This window comes from Moschus berezovskii, chromosome 5 (assembly GCF_049115385.1).
Source record: "Moschus berezovskii isolate FMDL1 chromosome 5, NW_MosBer_1.0, whole genome shotgun sequence".
In the NCBI taxonomy this organism is placed as follows: Eukaryota; Metazoa; Chordata; class Mammalia; order Artiodactyla; family Moschidae; genus Moschus; species Moschus berezovskii.
The window spans coordinates 97,579,164-97,604,444 of record NC_142464.1 but is presented as its reverse complement, the minus strand read 5'-3'; the positions used below and the strand labels follow the sequence as shown (position 1 = coordinate 97,604,444).

Sequence of the window (25,281 nt, the reverse complement as noted above, 5' to 3'; positions counted from 1 at the left end):
AGTGAATAATGCAAAGAAACGAGGTGGCAAGAGTATACAGACGAACTGTACAAAAACGATCTTAATGACCCAGATAACCACAGTGGTGTGGTTACTCACCTAAAGCCAGACATCCTGTAGTGTCAACTCATGTTGGCCTTAGGAAGCATTACTACAAACAAAGCTAGTGGAGGTAATGGAATTTCAGCTGAGCTTTTTCATATCCTAAACGATGATGCTATTAAAGTTCTGCACTCATGCCAGCAAATTTGGAAAACTCACCAGTAGCCACGGGACTGGAAAAGGTTTTCACTTTCTATGCTAAAGAAGGGCAATGCCAAAGAATGTTGAAACAACCACACAATCGTGCTTATCTCACATGCTAGCACGGTAATGCTCAAAATCCTTCAGCCTAGGCTTCAGCAATTTGTGAACCAAGAACTTCCAGATATACAAGCTGGATTTAGAATAGCCGAGGAACTAGAGATCAGATTGCCAACATCTGTTGGATCATAGAAAAAGCAAGAAAGTTCCAGAAAAACACCTATTTCTGCTTCATTAAAACACTAAAATCTTTGACTGTGTGAATCACAACAAACTGTGGACAATTCTTAAAGAGATGGGAATACCAGACCACCTTACCTGTCTCCTGAGAAATCTGTATGCATGTCAAGAAACAAGTTAGAACTGGACATGGAACAATGGACTGGTATGGAATGGTTCAAAATTGATAAAGGAGTACCTCAAGGCTGCATATTGTTACCCTGCTTATTTAACTTTTTTGCAGAGTTCAGTTCAGTTCAGTCGCTCAGTCGTGTCCGACTCTCCGCGACCCCATGAGTCACATCATGCAAAATGCCAGGTTGGATGAATCACAAGCTGGAATCAAGATTGCTAGAAGTAGTATCAATAACCTCAGATATGCAGATGACACCACCCTAGTGGCAGAAAACCTAGAGGAACCAAAGAACCTCTTAATGAAGGTGAATGAGGAGATTGAAAAAGCTGGCTTAAAACTCAATATTCAAAAAACTAAGATCATGGCATCCAGTCCCATCACGTCATAGCAAATAGATGGGGAAACAATGGAAACCATAAGAGTCTTTATTTTCTTGGGCTCCAAAATCACAGCAGATGGTGACTGCGGCCATGCAATTGAAAGACGCTTGCTCCTTGGAAGAAAAGCTATGGCCCACCTAGACTGCATATTAAAAAACAGACATTACTTTGCCACCAAAGGTCCATCTAGTTAAAGCTATTGTTTTTCCAGTATTCATGTATGGTCGTGAGAGTTGGACTATAAAGAAAGCTGAGTGCCGAAGAATTGATGCTTTTAAACTGTGATGTTGGAGAAGACTCTAGAGAGTCCCTTGTACTGCAAGGAGATCCAACCATTCAGTCCTAAAGGAAATCAGTCCTGAATATTAATTGGAAGAACTGATGTTGAAGTTGTAGCTCCAATACTTTGGCCACCTGATACAAAGAAGTGACCCTGATTCTGGGAAAGATTGAAGGCAGGGTGAGAAGGGGACATCAGAGAATGAGATGGTTGGATGGCATCACTGACTCAATGGACATGAGTTTGAGCAGGCTCTGGGAGTTCATGATGGACAGGGAAGCCTGGCGTGCTGCAGTCCATGGAGTCGCAAAGAGTCAGACACAACTGAGCAGCTGAACTGAGAGGAAACTTGGGTACTTTTGGAAGATCAGCAAAAGTTTCTAGGGGGCAGATACTATGCAAACAAATTCTATATCCCCAGTTTCCATTTGTGATCTTTCCTGAAATCCATGTGCTTGAGAAAGTATCTGATTTTCTGTAGATTCCCCTTAGTTATTTATCTTTCCAAAAGCAAAAATCTTATCTCTTACCCAAGAGAAGGTAATTATGGTGCATTGCCTCAGGATGTGAAAACCTTTCAGTCACCCTGAACAGGGATTATTTCAAAAGGGAGGAGGAGTGACTAACAAAGACTGGAGACTAAAAAAATGAAATGAGACTTTTTCTCAAGAAACTTAAGTCTGATTTGGCTTGTCTCTAATCATTGGTTTCATTAGTTAGGCTACTGTGACATTTTCCATTAACTGAGTATCATTTTTTGACATATATTTAAAATGCACATAAAATATATAGATAGCTTCCCAGGTGGCACCAGTAGTGAAGAATTTGCCTGCCAGTGCAGGAGATGCAAGAGAGGTGGGTTCAATCTCTGGGTCAAGAAGATTCTCTAGGTGAACATGGCAATCCACTCTAGTACATCTTGCCTAGAGAATCCCATGGACAGAGGAGCCTGGTGGGCTACAATCCATGGGGTTGCAAAGAGTCCGACATAATTGAGCATGTGAACACAGCTCAGTTTAGTTCAGTTCAGTCGCTCAGTCGTGTCCGACTCTTTGCGACCCCATGAATCACAGCACGCCAGGCCTCCCTGTCGACACGAACTCCCGGAGTTCACTGAAACTCATGTCCATTGAGTTGGTGATGCCATCCAGCCATCTCGTCCCCTTCTCCTCCTGCCCCCAACCTTTCCCAGCATCAGAGTCTTTTCCAGTGAGTCAACTCGTTACATGAGGTGACCAAAGTATCGAACACCCAGGACTGATCTCCTTTAGAATGGACTGGTTGGATCTCCTTGCAGTCCAAGGGACTCTCAAGAGTCTTCTCCAACACCACAGTTCAAAAGCATCAATTCTTCAGCACTCAGCTTTCTTCACAATCCAACTCTCACATCCATACATGACCAGTTTTCTGTAAATGTATACTGTTGTTAATTTATCCCCACCCTGGATCTTACCACATGAATTTGCCTGTTTCCTTTTACTTCCATAGTAATCAACTTTTGCAATGGAAAGTATTAAACCTATATTTTTCTACTAGAGGTAGACATTTTATAGAATATATTCTTAGGATAAGCAGTTTGTAATTTTCATAGAAGGCTTTCAAATTACCTTTTCAAAAACTTTAATATTTATACCAATGGCAGTGTAGGAAATAATTCATTTTTCCAAACTTTTGCTATATGATACCTCTTATAATTTACATTTCCTTATTGACTATGAAGTTACATATATCTTTATCAATCATCCATTTTGAAATTAGGTTGTCTTTTATCATTAATTTGATCTTGACATTTAAAAATATTATCTTCTCTTTACAGCGATTTGAGTATGATTTTGATCAAACAGTGAGTTGAACTAAGATAACTTGGAATTTTATGGTATCCCAGTACCTTTATGATGAATGACATTACGTGACAACTTTTTTCCAATGAAAATTGCAGTGTTGTAATTCTGTTTTATTGATTCTTTAACAGTTAAGGGAAGAAAGTCGAAGGCTGGCTTTGGCTGCCAAACGAGAAAAGAGAAAGGAGAAGAGACGAAAGAAAAAGGAAGAACAAAGAAGAAAACTAGAAGAAATTGAAGCCAAAAATAAAGAAAACTTTGAACTCCAAGCTGCTCAAGAAAAAGAAAAGCATAAAGTTGAAGGTATTTTCTCTAAATCATCTGTTTCATATAATGCTTTCTATTCAAAATTATAGTTCATAAGATAACATTAAATATCAATGGGTCAAGATGACTATAGATCTTTTACATTATTAAACCCTGAAGTATTTATATGCTCTTTTTATTTATTGACTTCATCCCAACTTTCTATTGTAAACAATTCCAAACCTACACACAAGTTGAAAGAATGATAAAACAAACACCTGAATACCCTTCACCTAATTTAAAAACAAGCATTTTACTATATTTGCTCTACCTTTTTCTCTAAGTATATATACTTATTTTTTTCCTAAGCTATCTGAAAGTAAATTGCAGATGTCTGATATTGCATCTGAAATAAATACATAAAATCATTTAAAAAATTATCAGTACTTTCATAATTTTATCTATGGTCAAGACCATGTTCAGATTTTTTTTTTAATGAGGAAATTACTTTTAATTACTTTCTAACTAAAAATCATTTGAGGTAAGGCTATTGTTAGGAAGAACCATTGTCATTAAACCGCCAAATACGTATGGTGTGTATGTGTGTATTTCCCTCTCCTCCAGTCTTTTATTTTGAAAAATTTCAGGCTACAGAAAAGTTTAAGAGTTAGTATGATGAATACCTGCAAGTCAGCTAGATTCATATAACACTGGCACATTTATATTTTTCCTCTTTTTTTTTTTGAATAGTCTTATATATATTGTACACATCATACAGAATTACCCCTAAATACTTGAGCAGTATTTCCCAAAAAAGAATATTATTTTTTATAATCACAATAACAGTATTACACTTGAGAAATTTAATAATTAATGATAATATGTAATATATAGTACATATTCATTCCCAAAATATCTCCAAATTTTAAAAAATGTTTATTTATGTATTTGTCTGCACCTGGTCTTAGTTGTAGGACACAGGATCTTTTTTTAGTTGCGGCATGTAGGGTCTTTACTTGCAGTATGTAAGATTTTATCTGTGGCATGATGGATCTAGTTCCCTGACTAGGAATCAAATGTGGGTCCCCTGCATTGCGAGTGTAGTGTCTTAGCCACTGGACTATCAAGAAGGTACCCTGAAGTATTTTTTATAACTTCCTAGTATATGTTGTTTAGAACTTAGGAACAGAGAGGAGAATAGATAAATCATAACCATCTCATTACTAGTGAATGATGGAATGACTGATGACTTTAATAGTAGTGGTAAAATAGCCTCTCGGTTTATTGTCAAGTGCTTAAAGCTAAATATATGCCAAGAACACTAGAACTTGCTAATTCAGTATTACTGCTTCTACAGATGAGCCTGAAGTCTTGACAGAGCCTCCAAGTGCCACAACCACTACTACCATAGGTATATCTGCAACCTGGACCACTTTGGCAGGTTCCCATGGTAAAAGAAATAATACCATAACTACAACCAGTTCAAAGAGGAAAAACAGGAAAAATAAAATTACTCCGGAAAACGTTCAAATTATATTTGATGATCCACTACCAATTTCATACAGTCAGCCAGAGAAGGTGAACGGAGAGTCCAAGAGCAGCAGTACCAGTGAGAGTGGAGACAGTGATAACATGAGAATTTCCAGTTGCAGCGATGAAAGCAGTAACAGCAACAGCAGCCGAAAGAGTGACAATCATTCACCTGCCGTGGTCACTACCACTGTGACCAGCAAGAAACAGCCATCAGTTCTGGTTACATTTCCAAAGGAGGAGAGAAAATCTGTTTCTGGCAAGACTTCAATAAAGTGAGTTCAAATTTTTATTTTCACAATTTACAGTATCGTTATGAAAAACTTTGTTGAATTTTTTAGTAAAGTAGTCAAATGAAAAAGACAAAGTAAGTGTTTGTCTTTGTTCTAAAGAAGGCACAGTTCTTTAAAGAATTACTATGTAATTTCTTCATTTGGATTGTTAAACTTAACCCATGACAAGTTATCGGTTGTGGTTTTTCAGAGATTGTTATTGTATTTCGGTTCCACTGTATTTGACGTCTAGATTATATCTTCTTAAAATTGCCCCTCATATTATGCCCAGTATTGGAAAATGAAAAATAAATTTCTCATCTATTCATAATAGTTATTCAAAAAATAAAGAATAAAATCATGTATTAGTTTGCTGTTATCATTAAAAAGTTCTTCGTCTGTTCTATATTTAATGTGTGTTTTTCCTCCTTGTTAAAGATTGTCAGAGACTATCAGTGAAGTGACCAGTAATTCTCTCTCCACTTGCACAAAATCTGGTCCATCTCCCCTTTCCTCCCCAAATGGGAAATTAACAGTAGCAAGTCCCAAGCGTGGACAGAAGAGGGAAGAAGGATGGAAAGAGGTTGTAAGAAGGTAATTGATTATTTCTTTGTTTTTCTCATTCTTTTTATATGTGCTCTATTTCACAGAGAACTATAGTCTACCTTACGATTAAATTCCCCTAACTGTTCCAAATGCTGCAAACAAACTGGTGGCCCAGGGCTGCCAACGGAGACAACCTATACTATATTTTATATGGAAAAAGTATATGTTAATACTTGCAAAACGGGGAGATTTTTACATAAAAAGTTAGGTCATTGTGTGTCTGCTTCACCTGCATAGATACTGGCTTTTGGTAGTGAACTAATTTCTTTAAGGTGATAGATTGTCTTATTCTTCCTTGTAACCTTGAAGCCCAGTAGGTAGTGTCTACCACTTGCTTATGAATATTTGGAGAGTGAGTAAATATTGGTTTTAAACTATTCTTGTCTTCAAATCATAGAATACTTTTACTTCAGGAGTTTTAGAACTAAAATATTTTACTGTATTTTGCTTGGAATTTTTAAAATAATGTGTGTTAAAAAGTAAAACAGTATCCCAGAAACTGAAAGGTGGTAAGATACCACCTACCCAGAAAGGATGTGATCCAAAAAAATATATAATGTACATTTCTTTTCCTGTTTTCGGCCAAGACTTCCCCTCAGCCTCCATCTCTGTCTTCATCTCTGTCTGTCACACGGCTATTGAACTAATTAAAATAGTAACACCAGAGTTCATTCTCATTGTTAGTTGCTCAGTCATGTCCGACTCTGCAACCCCATGGACTGGGACTCACCAGGTTCCATTATCCATGCTGTCATAAAAAGTAAGATAATTCCATTTTTTGCATGCAGTTTTGTTTATTTATTTTTGGCTGCACCGGGTCTTCATTGCTGTTGTGGACATCTCCAGTTGCAGCACTTGGGTTTCTCTTGTGGTTTGTGGGCTTCACTTGTTACAGCAAACAGACTCTGGAGCACTCAGGCTCTCTAGTTGCAGGTGCCTGGGCTTAGTTGCCCCAGGGCATGCGGGATCTTAGTTTCCCAGTTCAGTTCAGTCACTCAGTCGTGTCCGACTCTTTGCGACCCCATGAATCACAGCACTCCAGGCCTCCCTGTCCATCAACCAGGGATCAAATTTTCATTGTCTCCTTTGGAAGGCAGATTCCCAAACACTAGACCACCAAGGTAAGTCACTGCATGCATCTTATATTATACAAACAAATTCTTATCTAATTTAAAATAATGATCCCTGAGTTATGTTCTTTAAGGGAGAAGGAATTATCAGTTATATATATAAAAGCACAGGGAGGCAAGGTTTTTAAACACTACCGTTTAAAAAAATTTTAATATTTAATCTATTGTGAATAAATAATTTACTTTTTCATTGAAGTATAATTGGCGCATTCTTTTTATTGAGAGTTACACTGTTTCTTTTAGAAGTATTTTTTAGTTTAGACTTGTAAGAAATTTATATCTACCCTTCCTGAATCTGAGTAATTTTGTGTTAGGTGGGTTTTGCTTTTTGGAATTCCAACAGGCTTTTCTATTTCCTCACACAACTAAACATACCTTAGCAAGTGTCCATATTTGTGGATAATCATATGAAGGCCTCTAGAAGAATACAGGAAAACAATGAATTTTTAATATCATCCTTTCAGTTATATATTGGGTAATAAAAACAAGAAGGCACCTAAAGGCACTCACAAGAAACCAAGATTTCTTAACTCCTTGGGCTAGATTAGACACCTCTATCAGTGGTCTTTATGATCCCCTGTTAGAGCACGTATGACATCGTGTTTGATTTTCTTACCTGGTTTCTACATAGTCAGTATGTGTGGGTTGGAACCTGTCTGTCTTATTTGCCATTAGTAGTTGCGTTTACACAGTGTATGTCTACCTGGATGTGCTTTATAGATCATAATGAAGGGTAAAAGTCAAAAAAGCAAACAGTTTTTGGTAATGAGATGAGAAACTCACTCTCTTTTTTTCTGTGGCTCTTAGTTGCCTTGTATCCTTTAGGATGAGACTAGGTAGAAGAGGCTTATTCAACAGTGTTCTGCATTTATAGAAACATGTAACTGTCTTAATTGCAACCACTGATATTTATAATTTATCTTAATTTATTTTTCCAACCATTAAACAGGTCAAAGAAGGTATCTGTTCCATCAACTGTGATATCCAGAGTGATTGGAAGAGGAGGCTGTAATATTAATGCTATTCGGGAGTTCACTGGTGCACACATAGATATTGATAAGCAGAAAGACAAGACGGGAGACCGGATAATAACTATAAGGCAAAATTTTGTCTTTTATTTTTTTTTCCCTTTATATTTATTCCACTAGAACTTAAAATTATAAGCGTTTGAGTTTTCAATGGAACTTTGTATTTAATACCTTACTTTTAAATGAGAATTTGATTTGTGTTGTAGAAAATAACTCTTAAAATTTATTTTTCTAATTTATATGTTCTTATGAAATATTTCAAAGGACTTTAAAAGAATTTTTCTTTTTTGTGTGTATGACAAAGATTTGAATAATTTTTCCTTATATAAACATTTAATAAGGCATTCTTAAAACTTATTCTGAGAATTTTTAAGAAGGAATGGATTTCTAATGCATTTTAGTAGTTTTCCATCTTTCTCTTAAATTAGCATTTGAGATTTATTAGTCTCAGATTGTATACTTAGAGTATGAGCTCAGTAATAGATTAAATATAAAGTAGATTTTTGTTTTGAATTGAATATTTGGGTATTTCTAAGCTGTAATATCCTTAAAATAAAGATGATATTGTAAGAAATCATAAATTTGGTTGTGATAGACTGGTGCCCTTCATAGTAATAGAGGGGCTGATAGTTTAATAACTTGCTTCAACAGGAAGAAGGCAGTTAACTCACTCTGTTTTATACTTATCCTCCTCTCCTATCTTTTTTATGCCTCTTCTGGGGTAGGTGTGGTCACACTTGCCTTATCCAGAGAAGAGGGAAAGCAGAAACCCTTTATGAGTAATTTCCACTTCAGGGTTTCCATAAGGTTTTCTTGTCAATCACATATATTCCTAAACATTGAAGACTGAGTTTTGACCTTATGGCCATTGTTGGCATTATCAGGATTCTTCTCTCATTTTGAGACATCTGTCCAAAATAGTTACAATAATCACTCTACTTATAAAGAAACCAGTAGTACACATGCTGTAAGTAGAGTCATTTTACATACCTGAATTTAAAATAAAAGACTGTTTTCTTACTCAGTGATATTATTGTTCTTGCCTTAATTGTACCGTTTTTAATATTGATCAATTGTTTAACTTAATGGTAACAATATGGATTATGTAGGTTTTTTAAGTGCAATGATTTTTCGATCTAGAATGTATTTCACAGTAGGAAAATGATTGCCTAGCCTGAGGAAACAATAGTGAAATTAAATTTTTTGAAAAGAAGTAATTTGTTTCTCCTTTGAAAAATATAGTGGTGTGTTGGATGGTTTATCACTTTGCTTGCAAAATACCTCAAAAATAGAAAAGTTGCTGCTTAACTTTTTATCTGTTCTCTGTATATATGTGCATGCATATGAAGTGCACACACAAATGAATTTAGGCCTTATATATCTTAAAAAGGAGAAATTGGACCTAATTTTCTTTTTGTTTTTGGTCAATTTGTAGGGGTGGCACTGAATCAACAAGACAGGCAACTCAGTTGATCAATGCTCTGATCAAGGATCCAGACAAAGAAATTGATGAACTCATTCCAAAGAATCGTTTGAAAAGCTCCTCAGCAAATTCCAAAATAGGGTCATCAGCACCTACCACCACTGCTGCTAACAGTTCTTTAATGGGAATTAAAATGACGACTGTAGCTCTGTCATCAACATCTCAAACTGCCACAGCACTTACTGTGCCTGCAATTTCTTCTGCATCTACTCACAAAACCATTAAGAATCCAGTGAATAATGTGAGGCCTGGTTTTCCAGTTTCTCTTCCATTAGCATATCCTCCTCCACAGTTTGCACATGCTTTGCTTGCTGCTCAGACTTTCCAGCAGATCCGTCCACCAAGGTTGCCCATGACCCACTTTGGAGGTACTTTTCCACCAGCTCAATCCACTTGGGGTCCTTTTCCTGTCAGGCCTTTGAGCCCTGCCAGAGCTACTAACTCGCCTAAGCCTCACATGGTGCCTCGCCATAGCAATCAGAATAGCAGTGGTTCTCAGGTGAATTCAGCAGGTTCTTTAACTTCAAGTCCAACAACTACAACCAGTTCATCAGCTTCAACGGTGCCTGGTACATCTACAAATGGCAGTCCGAGTTCACCTTCCGTTAGAAGGCAGCTTTTTGTCACAGTTGTGAAGACATCCAATGCCACCACCACAACAGTCACAACCACAGCAAGCAACAACAGCACTGCACCCACAAATGCCACATATCCTATGCCTACTGCCAAAGAACACTACCCAGTATCATCCCCATCTTCCCCGTCACCACCAGCCCAGCCAGGAGGAGTTTCTAGAAACAGCCCTTTGGATTGTGGAACAGCATCTCCAAATAAAGGGGCATCTTCCTCTGAACCGGAAGCAGGTAGTCCACCAGTAGTAGAAACAACAAACAGTAGACCTCCAAACAGCAGCAGTTCTTCTGGGAGTTCATCAGTTCATTCTACTCAGCAACAGCCTCCGGGATCTGCTTCTCAGGAGCCAAGACCACCTCTTCAGCAGTCTCAGGTTCCTCCCCCGGAAGTCAGAATGACTGTTCCTCCTTTAGCAACCACAAGTTCTGCTCCAGTGGCGGTGCCTTCTACTGCCCCAGTGACTTACCCTATGCCTCAGACACAAATTGGATGCTCCCAGCCTCCTCCTAAAATGGAACCCCCTGCTATTAGACCCCCCTCTCATGGCACAACTGCCCCTCACAAGAATCCAGCTCCAGTGCAAAACTCATCTGTTGCAGTCCTCAGTGTCAATCACATTAAAAGACCTCACAGTGTTCCCTCCTCTGTCCAGCTACCTTCGACCTTAAGTACACAAAGTGCTTGTCAGAATTCAGTACATCCAGCAAATAAACCTATTGCTCCCAATTTCAGTGCCCCCTTACCATTTGGGCCCTTTAGCACATTGTTTGAAAATAGCCCGACTTCTGCCCATGCCTTCTGGGGAGGATCTGTTGTTTCATCTCAGTCAACACCAGAATCTATGCTATCAGGAAAATCCTCATATTTGCCAAATTCAGATCCCTTACATCAATCTGATACTTCTAAAGCTCCAGGTTTCAGACCACCATTACAGAGACCTGCTCCAAGTCCCTCAGGTAAGTTTGTATTTTCTGACATTTTTCACCTGCTCGTTTACACAGATGATGCAAAAACTCTGGTTATTTTCTGATACTTTTACTCTGAATGGGCCAGATGGATAAAGGTTTTACTAAATCAAATGCTGTTGTGAGTATTGAGTGTATTTAGTATGGCATTAATATTTTTTTAAGTTTTTAGAAACTGCAATGGATTTTACCTTAAGTTTACCATAAGTAAATTTCTTCATCAGATATATTTTTCTCTCTCAAAATAAAAAAACAAAGTCTCTTATATTTTAATAATATAATGCCATCAAAGTTTGCTCTTATTTCAAACAAAAAATACCACATATTTTTACAATTTTATTTTACTTCCGCTTTACAGTCAATTCTACCTTCAATCTGCAACCCCGCCACTTCTGATATCCACAGATCTGATCTTTTTCAATGAGTTTGTTTGTTTTAAATTCTACATATAAATGAAAACATAAACTTTGTCTTTCTCTGTGTGACTTGTTTTACTTAGTTGGATGCCCTCATGGCACATCCATTTTTATCAGAAATGGCAGAATTTCCTCCTTTTTTAATATATATATGGCTGAATAATATCCCACTGTGTGTGTTTATATGCCACACACACAAACACAGTGGAATATTCAGCCATATTAAAAATAAAAGTGTATGTGTGCCACAACTTCTTTTCCATTCATCCATGAATGGATATTAGGTTTTTTCCCATGTCTTAGCCATTGTAAAGAATGCTATTATGAACATGGGAGTGTAGGTATATTTTCAAGTTAATATTTTTGTTTCTTTTGAATATATTTCCAGAAGTGGAATTTTAGGATCGTTGTAGTAGTTCTATTTTCAGTTCATATGAAGAACCTCCATCCTGTTTTCCATAGTGGCTGTACACTGATCATATTTCAAGTACTTACTTAATGAGCAGATATAGCTAGTAGCTGCCATATTGCACAGCGCAGATGTTGAACACATCTCTTAACATAAAAAGTTCTACTGGGCAGTGCAGATATTTAAAGAAGATCTAAAGATCTGGTTATGAGTGGTTGCTTTTTCTTTTTTAACTTTTTACTTTGAAATATTTTTTATAGAAGAGTTCTTCTATAATTACACCAACTTCCCTTAATGTAAACATCTTACATAAACATGACATTTATTAAAACTAAGAAATTAATATTGGAACAGTATAATTAACTAGAGACTTTATTCATACTCCACAATTTTCCAATAATGTTCTTTTTCTATTTCCATGCTCTACTGATGTCTAAAAATATTATTTATGCCTTTACAGAAAGGTTGCCAACTTGATGTGTGTTATTGAAGAGATGACATTCTGGGAGTAATGGGAACTGATTGTTATGTTTACCTAATAGCACATATATGTAATGAACATGATCAGTAAATATTTCTTTGCTGGGAGTTGATTGAATTTTCAAAAGCAATTTCTCTTGAGTACTAAAACAATAGAATCGATATAATTTATTGTAAAGCTTCATATGCTAATACATTGTAACCCTTTTTTAAAAAAATTTTATTATAGTTGATTTACAATGTTATGTTAGTTTCAAGTGTACAACAAAATGAATTAGTTATATACGTACATATATCCACTCTTTTTAAGGTTGTTACCCCATATAGGCCATTACAGAGGAGTGGATAGAGTTCCCTGTGTTGTACAGTAGGTTCTCATTATTTATTTTGTATACAGTAGTGTATATATGTCAATCCTAATCTCCCAATTTGTCCCTTACCCCCTGGTACCCATAAGTTTTGTTTTCTACATATGTACAGACCTACATCTATACTTTTGTTTTGTAGATAAGTTTTTTTTTATTTATAATCTTTTTTTGGATTCCATATACAAACTATATCATATATCTGTCTTTGTCTGACTTCACTCAGTATGACAATTCTAGGTCCATCCATGTTACTACAAATGGCATTATTTCGTTCTTTTTTATGGCTGAGTAATATTCCATTGTATGTATGTACCACATCTTCTTTATCTATTCCTCTGTTGATGGACATTTGGATTGCTTATATGTCCTGGCTATTGTAAATAGTGCTGCAGTGAACATTGAGGTGAATGTATCTTTTCAAATTATGGTTTCTCCACGTATATGCCCAGGAGTGGGATTGCTGAGTCATGTAGTGTGTTCATCGCTCAGTCATGTCTGACTGTTTGCAACGCCATGGACTGTAGCCTGCCAGGCTCCTCTGTCCATGGCATTTTCCAGGCAAAAATACTGGAGTAGCTTGCCATTTCCTTCTCTAGGAGATATACCTGACCTAGGGATCAAACCCAGGTCTCCCACATTGAAGGCAGATTCTTTTACCTCTGAGCCACCAGGGATCATATGGTAGCTCTGTTTTTTTTTTTTGTTTTTTTTGTTTTTTTGATAGCTCTGTTTTTAGTTTTCTAAAGAACCTCCATACTGTTCTCCATAGTGGCTATATGAATTTACATTCTTACCAACAGTGTCAGAGGTTACCCTTTTCTCCATACTCCTCCAGCATTTATTGTTTGTGGGCTTTTTGATGGTGACCATTCTGACCAGTATAAGGTGATACCTTGTGTAGTTCTGATTTGCATTTCTCTAATAATTAGTGATGTTGAGCATCTTTTCATTTGTGTTTTAGCCATCTGTATGTTTGCTTGGAGAAATGTCTATTTAGATCTTTTGCCCATTTTTTTTTAACAGGGTGTTTGATATTGAGTTGCATGAGCTATTTATATATTTTGGAAATGAATAAGAAATGGTTTTTTTATTTAATTTTTGTAAAGTTGGAATTTAGTGAAAATATTTCACTTTTCAAAAAATGTAAAATCTAGGTAATATGTTCAGTTCAGTTCAGTCACTCAGTCGTATCCGACTCTGCAGCCCCATGACCGCAGGACGCCAGGCCTCCTTGTCCATCACCAACTTCCAGAGTTTAACCAAACTCACGTCCATTGAGTTGGTGATGCCATCCAACCATCTTATCCTCTGTCATCCCCTTTTCCTGCCTTCAACCTTTCCCAGCATCAGGGTGTTTTCAAATGAGTCATCTCTTCACATCAGGTGGCCAAAGTATTCAAGTTTCAGCTTAAACATCAGTCCTTCCAGTGAACACTCAGGACTGATTTCCTTTAGTATGGACTGGTTGGATCTCCTTGCAGTCCAAGGGACTCTCAAGAGTCTTCTCCAACACTGCAGTTGAAAAGCATCAAATCATCGGCACTCAGCTTTCTTTATAGTCCAACTCTCACATCCATACATGACTACTGGAAAAACCATAGCCTTGAAGAGACAGATCTTTGTTGAAAAAGTAACGTCTCTGCTTTTTAATATGCCATTTAGGTTAGTCATATCTTTCCTTCTAAAGAGTAAGCGTCTTTTAATTTCATGGCTTCAATCAGCATCTGCAGTGATTTTGGAGCCCAAAAAATAAAGTCAGCCACTATTTCCAGTTTCCCCATCTATTTGCCATGAAGTGATGGAACCGGATGCCATGATCTTAGTTTTCTGAATGTTGAGCTTTAAGACAGCTTCTTCACTCTCCTCTTTCACCTTCATCAAGAGGCTGTTTAGTTCCTCTTCACTTTCTGCCATAAGGGTTGTATCATCTGCATATCTGAGGTTATTGATATTTCTCCCGCCAATCTTGACTACAGCTTGGGCTTCATCCAGTCCAGTGTTGCTCATGATGTACTCTGCATATAAGTTAAATTATCAGGGTGACAATATACAGCCTTGACATAATCCTTTTCCTATTTGAAACCAGTCTGTTGTTCCATGTCCAGTTCTAACTGTTGCTTCCTGACCTGCATATAGGTTTCTCAAGAGGCAGGTCAGGTGGCCTCGTATTCCCGTCTCTTGAAAAATCTTCCACAGTTTATTGTGATCCACACAGTCAAAGGCTTTGGCATATTCAGTAAAGCAGAAATACATGTTTTTCTGGAACTCTGTTGCTTTTTTGATGATGCAGCAGATGTTGTCAATTTGATCTCTGCTTCCTCTGCCTTTTCTAAATCCAGCTTGAACATCTGGAAATTCATGTTTCACATACAGTTGAAGCCTGTCATGGAGAATTTTGAGCATTACTTTGCTAGCGTGTGAGATGAGTGCAGTCATGCAATAGTTTGAACATTCTTCGGCATTGCCTTTCTTTGGGATTGGAATGAAAACTGAACTTTTCCAGTCCTGTGGCCACTGTGGAGTTTTCAAATTTGCTGGCATATTGTGTGCAGCACTTTCACAGCATCATCTTTTAGGATTTGAAATAGCTCAACTGGAATTCCATCACCTCTACTAGCTTTGTTCGTAGTGATGCTTCCTAAGGCCCACTTGACTTCACATTCCAGGGTGTCTGGCTCTAGGTGAGTGATCACAGCACTCACTGTGATTATCTGGGTCGTGAAGATCTTTTTTGTACAGTTCTGTGTATTCTTGCCATCTCTTCTTAGTATCTTCTGCTTCTGTTAGGTCCATAACATTTGTGTCCTTTATCGAGCCCATCTTTGCATGAAATGTTCCCTTGGTATTTCTAATTTTCTTGAAACGATCTCTAGTCTTTCCCATTGTATTGTTTTCCTCTATTTCCTTGCACTGATCACTGAGGAAGGCTTTCTTATCTCTCCTTGCTGTTCTTTGGAACCCTGCATTCAAATGGGTATATCTTTCCTTTTCTCCTTTGTTTTTCACTTCTCTTCTTTTCACAGCTATTTGTAAGGCCTCCTAAGACACCCATTTCTTTTTCTTGGGGATGGTCTTGATCTCTGTCTCCTGTACAGTGTCAGTGAACCTCTGTCCATAGTTCATCAGGCACTCTATGAGATCTAGTCCCTTAAATTTATTTCTCACTTCCACTGTATAGTCATAAGGGATTTGATTTAGGTCATACCTGAATGGTCTACTGGTTTCCCTACTTTCTTCAATTTCAGTCTGAATTTGGCAATAAGGAGTTCATGATCTGAGCCACAGTCAGCTCCCAGTCTTGTTTTTGCTGACGGTATAGAGCTTCTTCTTCTTTGGCTGCAAAGAATATAATCAGTCTGTTTTCGGTGTTGGCCATCTGGTGATGTCCGTGTGTAGAGTCTTCTCGTGTTGTTGGAAGAGGGTGTTTGTTGTGACCACTGTGTTCTCTTGGCAAAACTCTATTAGCCTTTACCCTGCTTCATTCTGTACTCCAGGGCCAAATTTGCCTGTTACTCCAGGTGTTTCTTGACTTCCTACTTTGGCATTCCAGTTCCCTATAATGAAAAGGACATCTCTTTTGGGTGTTAGTTCTAAAAGGTCTTATAGGTCTTCATAGAGCTGTTCAGCTTCAGCTTCTTCAGCATTACTGATCGGGGCATAGACTTGGCTTACTGTGATATAGAATGGTTTGCCTTGGAAACGAACAGAGATCATTCTGTCGTTTTCAGATTGCATCCAAGTAGTGCATTTTGGCGGAGAAGGCAATGGCAAGCCACTCCAGTACTCTTGCCTAGAAAATCACATGGACAGAGGAGCCTGGTGAGCTGCAGTCCATGGGGTCACTACTAGTCGGACACAACTGAGCGACTTCACTTTCACTTTTCACTTTCACACGTTGGAGAAGGAAGTGGCAACCCACTCCAGTGTTCTTGCCTGGAGAATCCCAGGGACGGTGGAGCCTGGTCGGCTGCCGTCTATGGGGTCGCATAGAGTCGGACAGGACTGAAGTGACTTAGCAGCAGCAGCAGTGCATTTTGGACTCATTTGTTAACACTGTGATGGCTACTCCATTTCTTCTAAGGGATTCTTGCACACAGTCGTAGATATAATGGTCATCTGATTTAAATTCACCCATTCCAGTCCGTTTTAGTTTGCTGATTCCTAAAATGTCGATGTTCACTCTTGTCATCTCCTTTTTGACCATTTCCAATTTGCCTTGATTTATGGACCTAACATTCCAGGTTCCTGTGCAATATTGCTCTTTATAGCATCAGACCTTGCTTCTATCACCAGTCACATCCCCAACTGGGTGTTGTTTTTGCTTTGGCTCCATCTCTTCATTCTTTCTGGAGTTATTTCTCCACTGATCTCCAGCAGCATATTGGGCACCTACTGATCTGGAGAGTTCATCTTTCAGTGTCCTATCTTTTGCCTTTTCATACTGTTCATGGGGTTTTCAAGGCAAGAATACTGAAGTGGTTTGCCATTCCCTTCTCCAGTGGACCACATTTTGTCAGAAATATGTTAAGAAAGACTAAAATTTGGAAAAGAAAATGGCAATCCACTCCAGTACTCTTGCCTGGGAAATTTCTGGACAGAGGAGCCTGGTGAGCTGCAGTGCAGGAGGTTGCAAGAGTCAGACACGACTTATCGACTAAACCACCCACCACCACAAAGTGAATATATGCCTAAAGATAACATGTGAAAGGATATTTGCCATATACTAGCTAGTTTTTTTCAGTGGGTGGGGTGGGGAATTAACCAGGAAGACTTGGGATTTTCCGTCAACTTCCATTTTGTATTTATTTATAATGACCATTATTTTTACTAATACTGTAAAACTATGAAAATGAAATGAATAAAATTACTAAATGTTAAAAAAATACTAAAATTAAGATTTAGAGAAAAAGCAAATACTGTTTTTTTGGAAAAGTATAGAAAAAGGACACAGTCATAGGGAGGTGAAGTTTTAAGGGGTGTACAGTTATTAGAGCCACAATTAGCCATGAAGTTCAACCTGAGAGTCCATCAGAGGGACGTATTAGATTCATGTCAACACAGGCATGTTTGCCTTCACAGCTATACCACTATTTCTACACCCTAGAAAAGGAAAATTAATTCAGTAATAGCACCCAATATGTATAACCATCATGCCAGATATATCCTTTATGCCTGTACATTCTATTTTTTCTCCTTTTGATGCAGCCATCAAGGTTCACACATTGCTTTTGGCTGTTATGTCTCTTTGATCTCCTCCAGTCAAAAACATCTCACAACCTTCTTTTGTTCTTCTCAACATTGAATCCTTTGAAGATTGGCCTACATTTCAGATTTGCCTGTTTTCTCAATCCATGGTTACATTCTGGTTAAACATTTCTAGCAGGAACATCAGATAGGTAATGTTTGAATCTCACACTACATTATATCAGGAGGCACTCAGTGACAGACTGTCCCTCAATTAGCTATGGAAAGCGTGGTCACTTTAGGTAAGGTGCTGATCATCAGAAAGAGTATATCTACAGTCCTTTTTTTCTGTAGCTTTTTTGTTTCATTTTTTGAGGGTTTTTTTTTTTTTAAGTAGCACTCTTAATTAAGTTCACAGCAAAATTGAAGAAAAGTACAGAGATTTCCCATACTGTCTGCCTCCATACAGGCATAGCCTCTTTTATTACCAACATCCCCCTCTAGCGTAGTACTTTTGTTACAGTTGATGAACGTACATTCACACATCCATATCAAAGTCTATAGTTTACGTGAGGATTCACTCTTGTAATGCTGTTCATTCTGTGAATTTGAACAAAAGTCTAGTGATGTGTATTTACCATCGTTCTATCATCCAGAGTATTTTCAGTGTCTTAATATCCTCTGTGATTTGCCTACTCATCCCTCCCTCCCCTTAAGTGTTTTTTTTAATGTTTATTTATTTTTAATTGATGATTGATTTCTATAAGTTTTTTTAAAGATAAAATTTGATATAACTCCTTGCCCATCAAACCTATGTAAATTCTAGTGTTATATTAAAGCTCCATGTACTCTATAATAAATAATAATCTGTCAATTAAATATAAAATATTTTTCATGGTAATTTCCTTTTTATAGCTATCTTTATAAAACAACGGGGAAGTTAATGAGTCAGTGGACTGGAAGAAGTAAGCAAGGAGAAATTTTTTTAATAATCCAAAATATGTTTGCATTTATTAGGCACCTCTTGGAACTTTAGGTTTTTCTAGTTATATATATTGGAGAAGGAAATGGCAACCCGCTCCAGTGTTCTTGCCTGGAGAATCCCAGGGACGGGGGAGCCTGGTGGGCTGCCGTCTATGGGGTCACACAGAGTCGGACACGACTGAAGTGACTTAGCAGTAGCAGTTATATATCTTAAGGGTAGCTATTATAAATTATGATTTATCTTCTACATTGTAGGTATTGTCAATATGGACTCGCCATATGGTTCTGTAACACCTTCCTCTACACATTTGGGAAACTTTGCCTCAAACCTTTCAGGAGGTCAAATGTATGGACCTGGGGCACCCCTTGGAGGAGCACCCACAGCTGCTAACTTTAACAGACAACATTTTTCCCCACTTAGTTTGTTGACTCCATGTTCATCAGCATCAAATGGTGAGTAATACACAGTAATTCTAGATGAAGAGTTTGCCTTTATGTTCCCTTAAAAAAAAGTTTTAAAGTTTTTCAAAGTTTGGAATTTTTTAGTTTTAAATCTCTTAATAATCTAAATACTATACCTGGAGAAGGGAATGGCAGCCCACTCCAGTATTCTTGCCTGGAGAATCCTATAGACAGAGGAACCTGGTGGGCTACAGTCCATGGGGTCACAAAGAGTGGAATAGGACTGAAGTGACTTAGCACGCAATAAACCATAATTAAAAAGAATATGGAAAGCAGCATATATGTACATGTACCTATATGTGTATGTGTATATATATATATAGAAAGATTGAAGGCAAAAGGAGAAAAGCATATATTCTACAACAGAAACTAACAAAGTTGTAAATATATATATATTTATATATATATATATTTATATATATATTTTTATATATATTTATATATATATTTTTATATATATATATAGGGAAAGATTGAAGGCAAAAGGAGAAAAGTATATATTCTACACAAGAAACTAACAAAGTTGTAAATCCTATACTGCAATAAATAAATAAATACTATAAAAATAAAATTTATGTTCTTGGCAATCTGAAATTAGGAGGAATTTAAATAGAGTCTCCAGGTTTTTAAAGTATTAGAATCAACTTCAGTTCTATCAAACCTAGAATATTGTATTTTTGAGGTTTATTTCTGAGACGGATCATTTTTTGAGAATCAAAAGTCTTGTTTTGTCACCTGTTGATTTACATTTACTTTTAGGTTTGAGAATGTAGCTTCCAAAAAGAAGTATTTGTAGCCTTATAGTATAAGGCTACTTTTTTGTCTACTTTAAATCTCATATGCTACATAAGCAGAGAATTTAAGTCACATTAAGAGAATTCTGTAATAAGGGTAGTAGGTTTTTTTGAATTTGTGGTTATTTATTTATTTAGTGAGGATAAAGACATCAAATTGCTTTCACTTTGAGGAAATTTTAATTAGAATCCTTTTTTTTTTTTTTTTTTTTAAGTTTTAACAATTTCTTCTAACAACATTAGAGCCCAGTTAATAGAGACTGGTTTACTGAGTTAAAGAGTTAAAAAAAAATTCATATTTGAGAGATTTGCATGTCTGCCAGTGAAAGCGTGAATATATATAGTAAATTTACATATTGTATAGTTTTTCTCATGTTTGTCAAATAATAAAGACTGGCACATGGAATATTACAAATCCTTGTACAGGTGTCCCTGAGTTAAAATAAATGGTTTAAGAAAGAATTCAAAGTGACTATGACAAAAACATGCCAGAAATAATGTAATAAGTATGCAAATAAGGTACCAAGATAAAAAGAAAAAAGTTCACAGTGATTCCTATTGAGGATACTTTACCTATCTTTGAAAAAGCTGAAGAAAGTTTCTTAAGAACCATAATTGAGATAAAGTGAATATGGTATAACATAGATATTTAGCCTGGCTTATCTAAACTTAAACTATTAATAGAACATTGAAAATAAATATAACTATAAGGAATAACTGATTATGACATTTTAGTCTTAACTGAAGAATTGATGCTTTTGAACTGTGGTGCTGGAGAAGACTCTTGAGAGTCCCTTGGACTGCAAGGAGATCCAACCAGTCCATTCTAAAGGAGATCAGTCCTGGGTGTTCATTGGAAGGACTGATGCTAAAGCTGAAACTCCAATACTTTGGCCACCTCATGCGACGAGTTGACTCACTGGAAAAGAGTCTGATGCTGGGAGGGATTGGGGGTGGGAGGAGACGGGGACGGCAGAGAATGAGATGGCTGGATGGCATCACTGACTCGATGGACATGAGTTTGAGTGAACTCAGGGAGTTGGTGATGGACAGGGAGGCCTGGCATGCTGTGCTTCATGGGGTCGCAAAGAGTCGGACACGACTCTTTTTAAGATTAAAATCACTGTCACAGATTGCATTTAATTCCCATGTCTTTTTAGTTTAAAATAACCTGGAACTGTTTCCTTAGACTTTATGAATCTTTCAAAGAAAACTTTTTTTTTTTAAGGTTACAGATCAGTTGTCTGGTAAAATGGTTCAATTTGTTTTTCTGATATTTCTTCATTCTTAAGTTTAAGTTATGTATTTTTGACAGAACATTCCTATTAGTGTTGCAGTCTTCTCACTGTATTACATTAGAAAATATAAAATGTCAATTTATGCTGTTAACTTTGATCACTTGGTTTCATAGGTTTCTACACTTTCAAATTGTCATTTTTCCCTTTGTAATTTGTAAAGTAATCTGGGCACGCACTTTGAAACTGCTCTTATTCCTCATCAGACTTTCGGGCATAATGTAAGGAAATAGGGAAGAAGTAGAACTTATCTCAGTAGAAATAATAGTTTTGTTTTTGCAACTGTGTTAATATTCACAAATTTAAAACAGAATCAACCTTGATGAAGGGAAAAACACTAAAACTGAATATAAATAGAAAGAAGTAAACCTATCTGCGTTTTAAATTGCTAACATAAACCTACTAAAAGAAAAAGAAACAATCTAAAAACTCTTGAAGACATTAGTATTTTGTAAACCCAAAAGACAAATAGACTACAGACAAAATCTTCACTTCTACTTAGTACATTTGTATTTTATGTTATGGATGAGCGAACTATGTGGGTTATTTTATAGGGCTGAGCAAATGAATAAATAAGAATATTGAAAATGATGTAATCCAGGGCTCTGATCGTAGGAAGAGAAGAATGTAGAGTAAGGCAAGGAAGAATGCTATGAAACTGTATTGGAATTAGAGGATCAATATGAATTCATGATTTTAAAATGACGTTATGTTTTGGATTGAATCACATGAAGTTGCCATTTTCCCCCAGAACTGTCTACTGAAAAGGGCCTAGAAGCAATGGATCTTCAGTAGCAGTAAGCACATTCAGCATCCAGATCTGTCTGTTAAATGTTTTAATCCACTAAAAGAAACTAGGGCTTGTTGGGGAAATAGCTGATTTGAGAGCTGGGGCAGGAAGAGTATAAGGGAAGTCTGCAAAAAGTCTTGTAGTGTCAGAAAGTAATTAAGTGCTTAGATGGTTAGGGCATGTCAGAGGAATGCAGCATATAGCTTGAAGGAGCTCCCACTAGCCAAATCCAGGACAGTTTAACCATCAAAATGAATGTCAGCTCACTGGATAAAACAAGAATCCATGGAGTACGTAATAGTTATAAATAAAATTTTAAAATGCAGACGGCGGACTTAGAATGTCATTACAGTATAATGACAACTCATAAATGTAAAAGGAATTACAATTTGAGTCATCATTTTGCAACTATTAGACTGGTTGATTCAGCCAAGATTCTCAGACTTTTCCCTTTATTACTGAACTTTTAACTAGTTTGTATTTCATTACCTACCCAGGTTCGATCTCTGGGTTGAGAAGATCCCCTGGAGAAGGGAATGACAACCCACTCCAGTATTCTTGCCTGGAGAATTCCATGGACAGAGGAGCCTGGTGGGCTGCAGTCCATGGGGTCACAAAGGGTTGGATACAACTGAGCAACTAACAGTACTACTACTAATAATATAAATCTTAATACTTTTTAATGACCATTTAGTTTGTTTTACCTGACTTCTGATTCTTCTTTATGTTATCTGTTCACATAAATGTCATTTCATAGTTTTATTTATGGTAGTCTTTTAAAATTTTGTTTTTCATATTTATCTATATATTTTTCATAAAAATTGCCATTCTGGATGCTGTTGGAAAACTAACCCAAGGAGCACGACTTATTCTTCACAATGTATTTATCTGGTTTTAGGTATTTGAACAGGTTTTATCAACATTTCTCCATGCATTCCACTTCTCTTTTTCCCTGCTTCTCTGTAGGATGTCAGGACATGATAGTAGGACTCTGGCAAATTAAACTAGGATGTAGGGGACATGGGTCCCTTACGTCCAAACAAAAAAGTTTAAAAAAAAAAAAAAAAAGCAGAGAACCTTCCTTGAGGCTGCAAAACAACAGACTGGTGATGCCCAAGATCCTTCTGCATACAGGCTAGGCAGAGATCCCCTGAGCCCTTATCCCACTCAAACTGCTAAGATCTACCCTGTCAGTGCTCAACAAGTCCATGCTTTGAGTACTGATCACTGGTGCTCTGTGAGTTTCAGGCTTTGGCAAATTTAGTCAGTGGGTCACTTTGACATTTCAATCTTATAAGGCTCTTTGGTATCTAAAAGCAGTAAAAATAATAATGATAATAATGACAGTTTTTTTAAGGAAAAAATTAATTTTACATCATGACTCAGTGTGCATATACCTGTGTGTGACTGAAATATATCTATAAAACAATACTTACATCCTTACAGTATATGTTCATGCTGGTATTTTCTATTCTGTTTTCTTTAACCTTAAAAAATTTTTTTGTTACTCATAACTAACCACAGTCATCTCATGATCTACTATAGTTCAGTTAACACTGAACTGAGGTGTGACAGTGCAGTGCAGTTTTCCTGCAGGAGCACTTTTTCCATTTGTAAGTCACATTGCTCTTCCAATTTAAATTCAGAACTGAAGTGGATTTACTGAAGCTTAAGTTTCAGGGTATCTCATTTGCAAGGGGCCCTGCCAAGGTCCTGTACCGAGTTTTGTACTTGTTTTTCTAAAACAGAGTCCCAAGATTGTATTCCAACAAAACCTGTAAAATCTGTTTTTTCTCTATAAGTTAACATATTTAATAACATGACTCTGAATTAGATTTTGCTTTTTTATTCTAATTAAAGACATTATAATAATTAGGGATAAGAAGAAAAATTATAATTAGGCTCTTCGTAGCAAGGACTATAGACCTGGGAATCTCAAGGAAAGTGGTGCTTACCTCAAGGCTATGAAGGGTGATCTCTGAAACCATCCAAGATTTGAGACAGCTATTATCTCTCTCTCTTTAGAGGATTTGTGGTATCTCACTCATAGTCTGTTTCTTGTCAATCCTCTCCTACTGACTCTCTTTACATACAGGCTTCGTCATAATCTCATCTTGTATGTAGCCCTCAAAGATTCAGTTCATAGTTATTTAAACCAGTTTTTCTGTTTCAAATAAATTGTAGCTATACACTATGCAGGTAACTGTTTTGACTTTTTAAGCTTCAAGTTCCTCTACAGTTTCAGTTCAGTTCAGTTCAGTCGCTCAGTTGTTTCTGACTCTTTGCGACCCCATGAATCACAGCACGCCAGGCCTCCCTGTCCATCACCAACTCTCGGAGTTCACTCAAACTCATGTCCATCGAGTCGGTGATGCCATCCAGACATCTCATTCTCTGTCGTCCCCGTCTCCTCCCACCCCCAATCCTTCCTAGCATCAGACTCTTTTCCAGTGAGTCAACTCGATGCATGAGGTGGCCAAAGTATTGGAGTTTCAGCTTTAACATCAGTCCTTCCAATGAACACCCTGGATTGATCTCCTTTAGAATGGACTGGTTGGATCTCCTTGCAGTCCAAGGAACTCTCAAGAGTCTTCTCCAGCACCACAGTTCAAAAGCATCAATTCTTCGGCGCTCAGCTTTCTTCACAGTCCTCTACAGTTTAGACTCTGTTTAATTTTAAATATGCTTTATATTTAGACTTTCATAAGAAAAGTATGGTTGGTTTTGGTTTTCCTTCTTCACTATGGTGGATTTCCTGGTGACTCAGTTGGTAAAGAATCCGCCTGCAATGCAGGAGATCCAGATTGAGTCCCTGGGTGGGGAAGATCCCCTGGAGAAGGAAATGGCAACCCACTCCAGTATTCTTGCCTGGAAAATCCTATGGACAGAGGAGCCTGGTGGACTATAGTCCATGGGGTCACAAAGAATCAGACACTACTGTGCATCTGAGCATGTATAAAAAAAAGTAAAAGAGCTTGAAATATATCCCCAAGTTCTACTCCAAAAAAGGTGGTTGTTGTTTTGGTCTTCCCTTGTGGTTCAGCTGG

The 25,281-nt window shown here is 37.1% G+C and overlaps 1 protein-coding gene across 5 annotated transcripts in view; it reads left to right on the top strand.

Annotated features, from left to right (window-relative positions):
* Window positions 1-25,281, top strand: part of ANKRD17 (ankyrin repeat domain 17) — a 178,075-nt gene that overhangs the window by 147,238 nt on the left and 5,556 nt on the right. For all 5 annotated transcript variants that reach the window (XM_055434763.2, XM_055434762.2, XM_055434760.2 and 2 more), the window contains 6 exons: window positions 3,291-3,462; window positions 4,763-5,210; window positions 5,646-5,801; window positions 7,893-8,042; window positions 9,407-11,043; window positions 19,149-19,346. In XM_055434763.2, coding sequence (XP_055290738.2) covers window positions 3,291-3,462; window positions 4,763-5,210; window positions 5,646-5,801; window positions 7,893-8,042; window positions 9,407-11,043; window positions 19,149-19,346 — 2,761 coding nt within the window. The remainder of the gene's footprint in view (window positions 1-3,290; window positions 3,463-4,762; window positions 5,211-5,645; window positions 5,802-7,892; window positions 8,043-9,406; window positions 11,044-19,148; window positions 19,347-25,281) is intronic.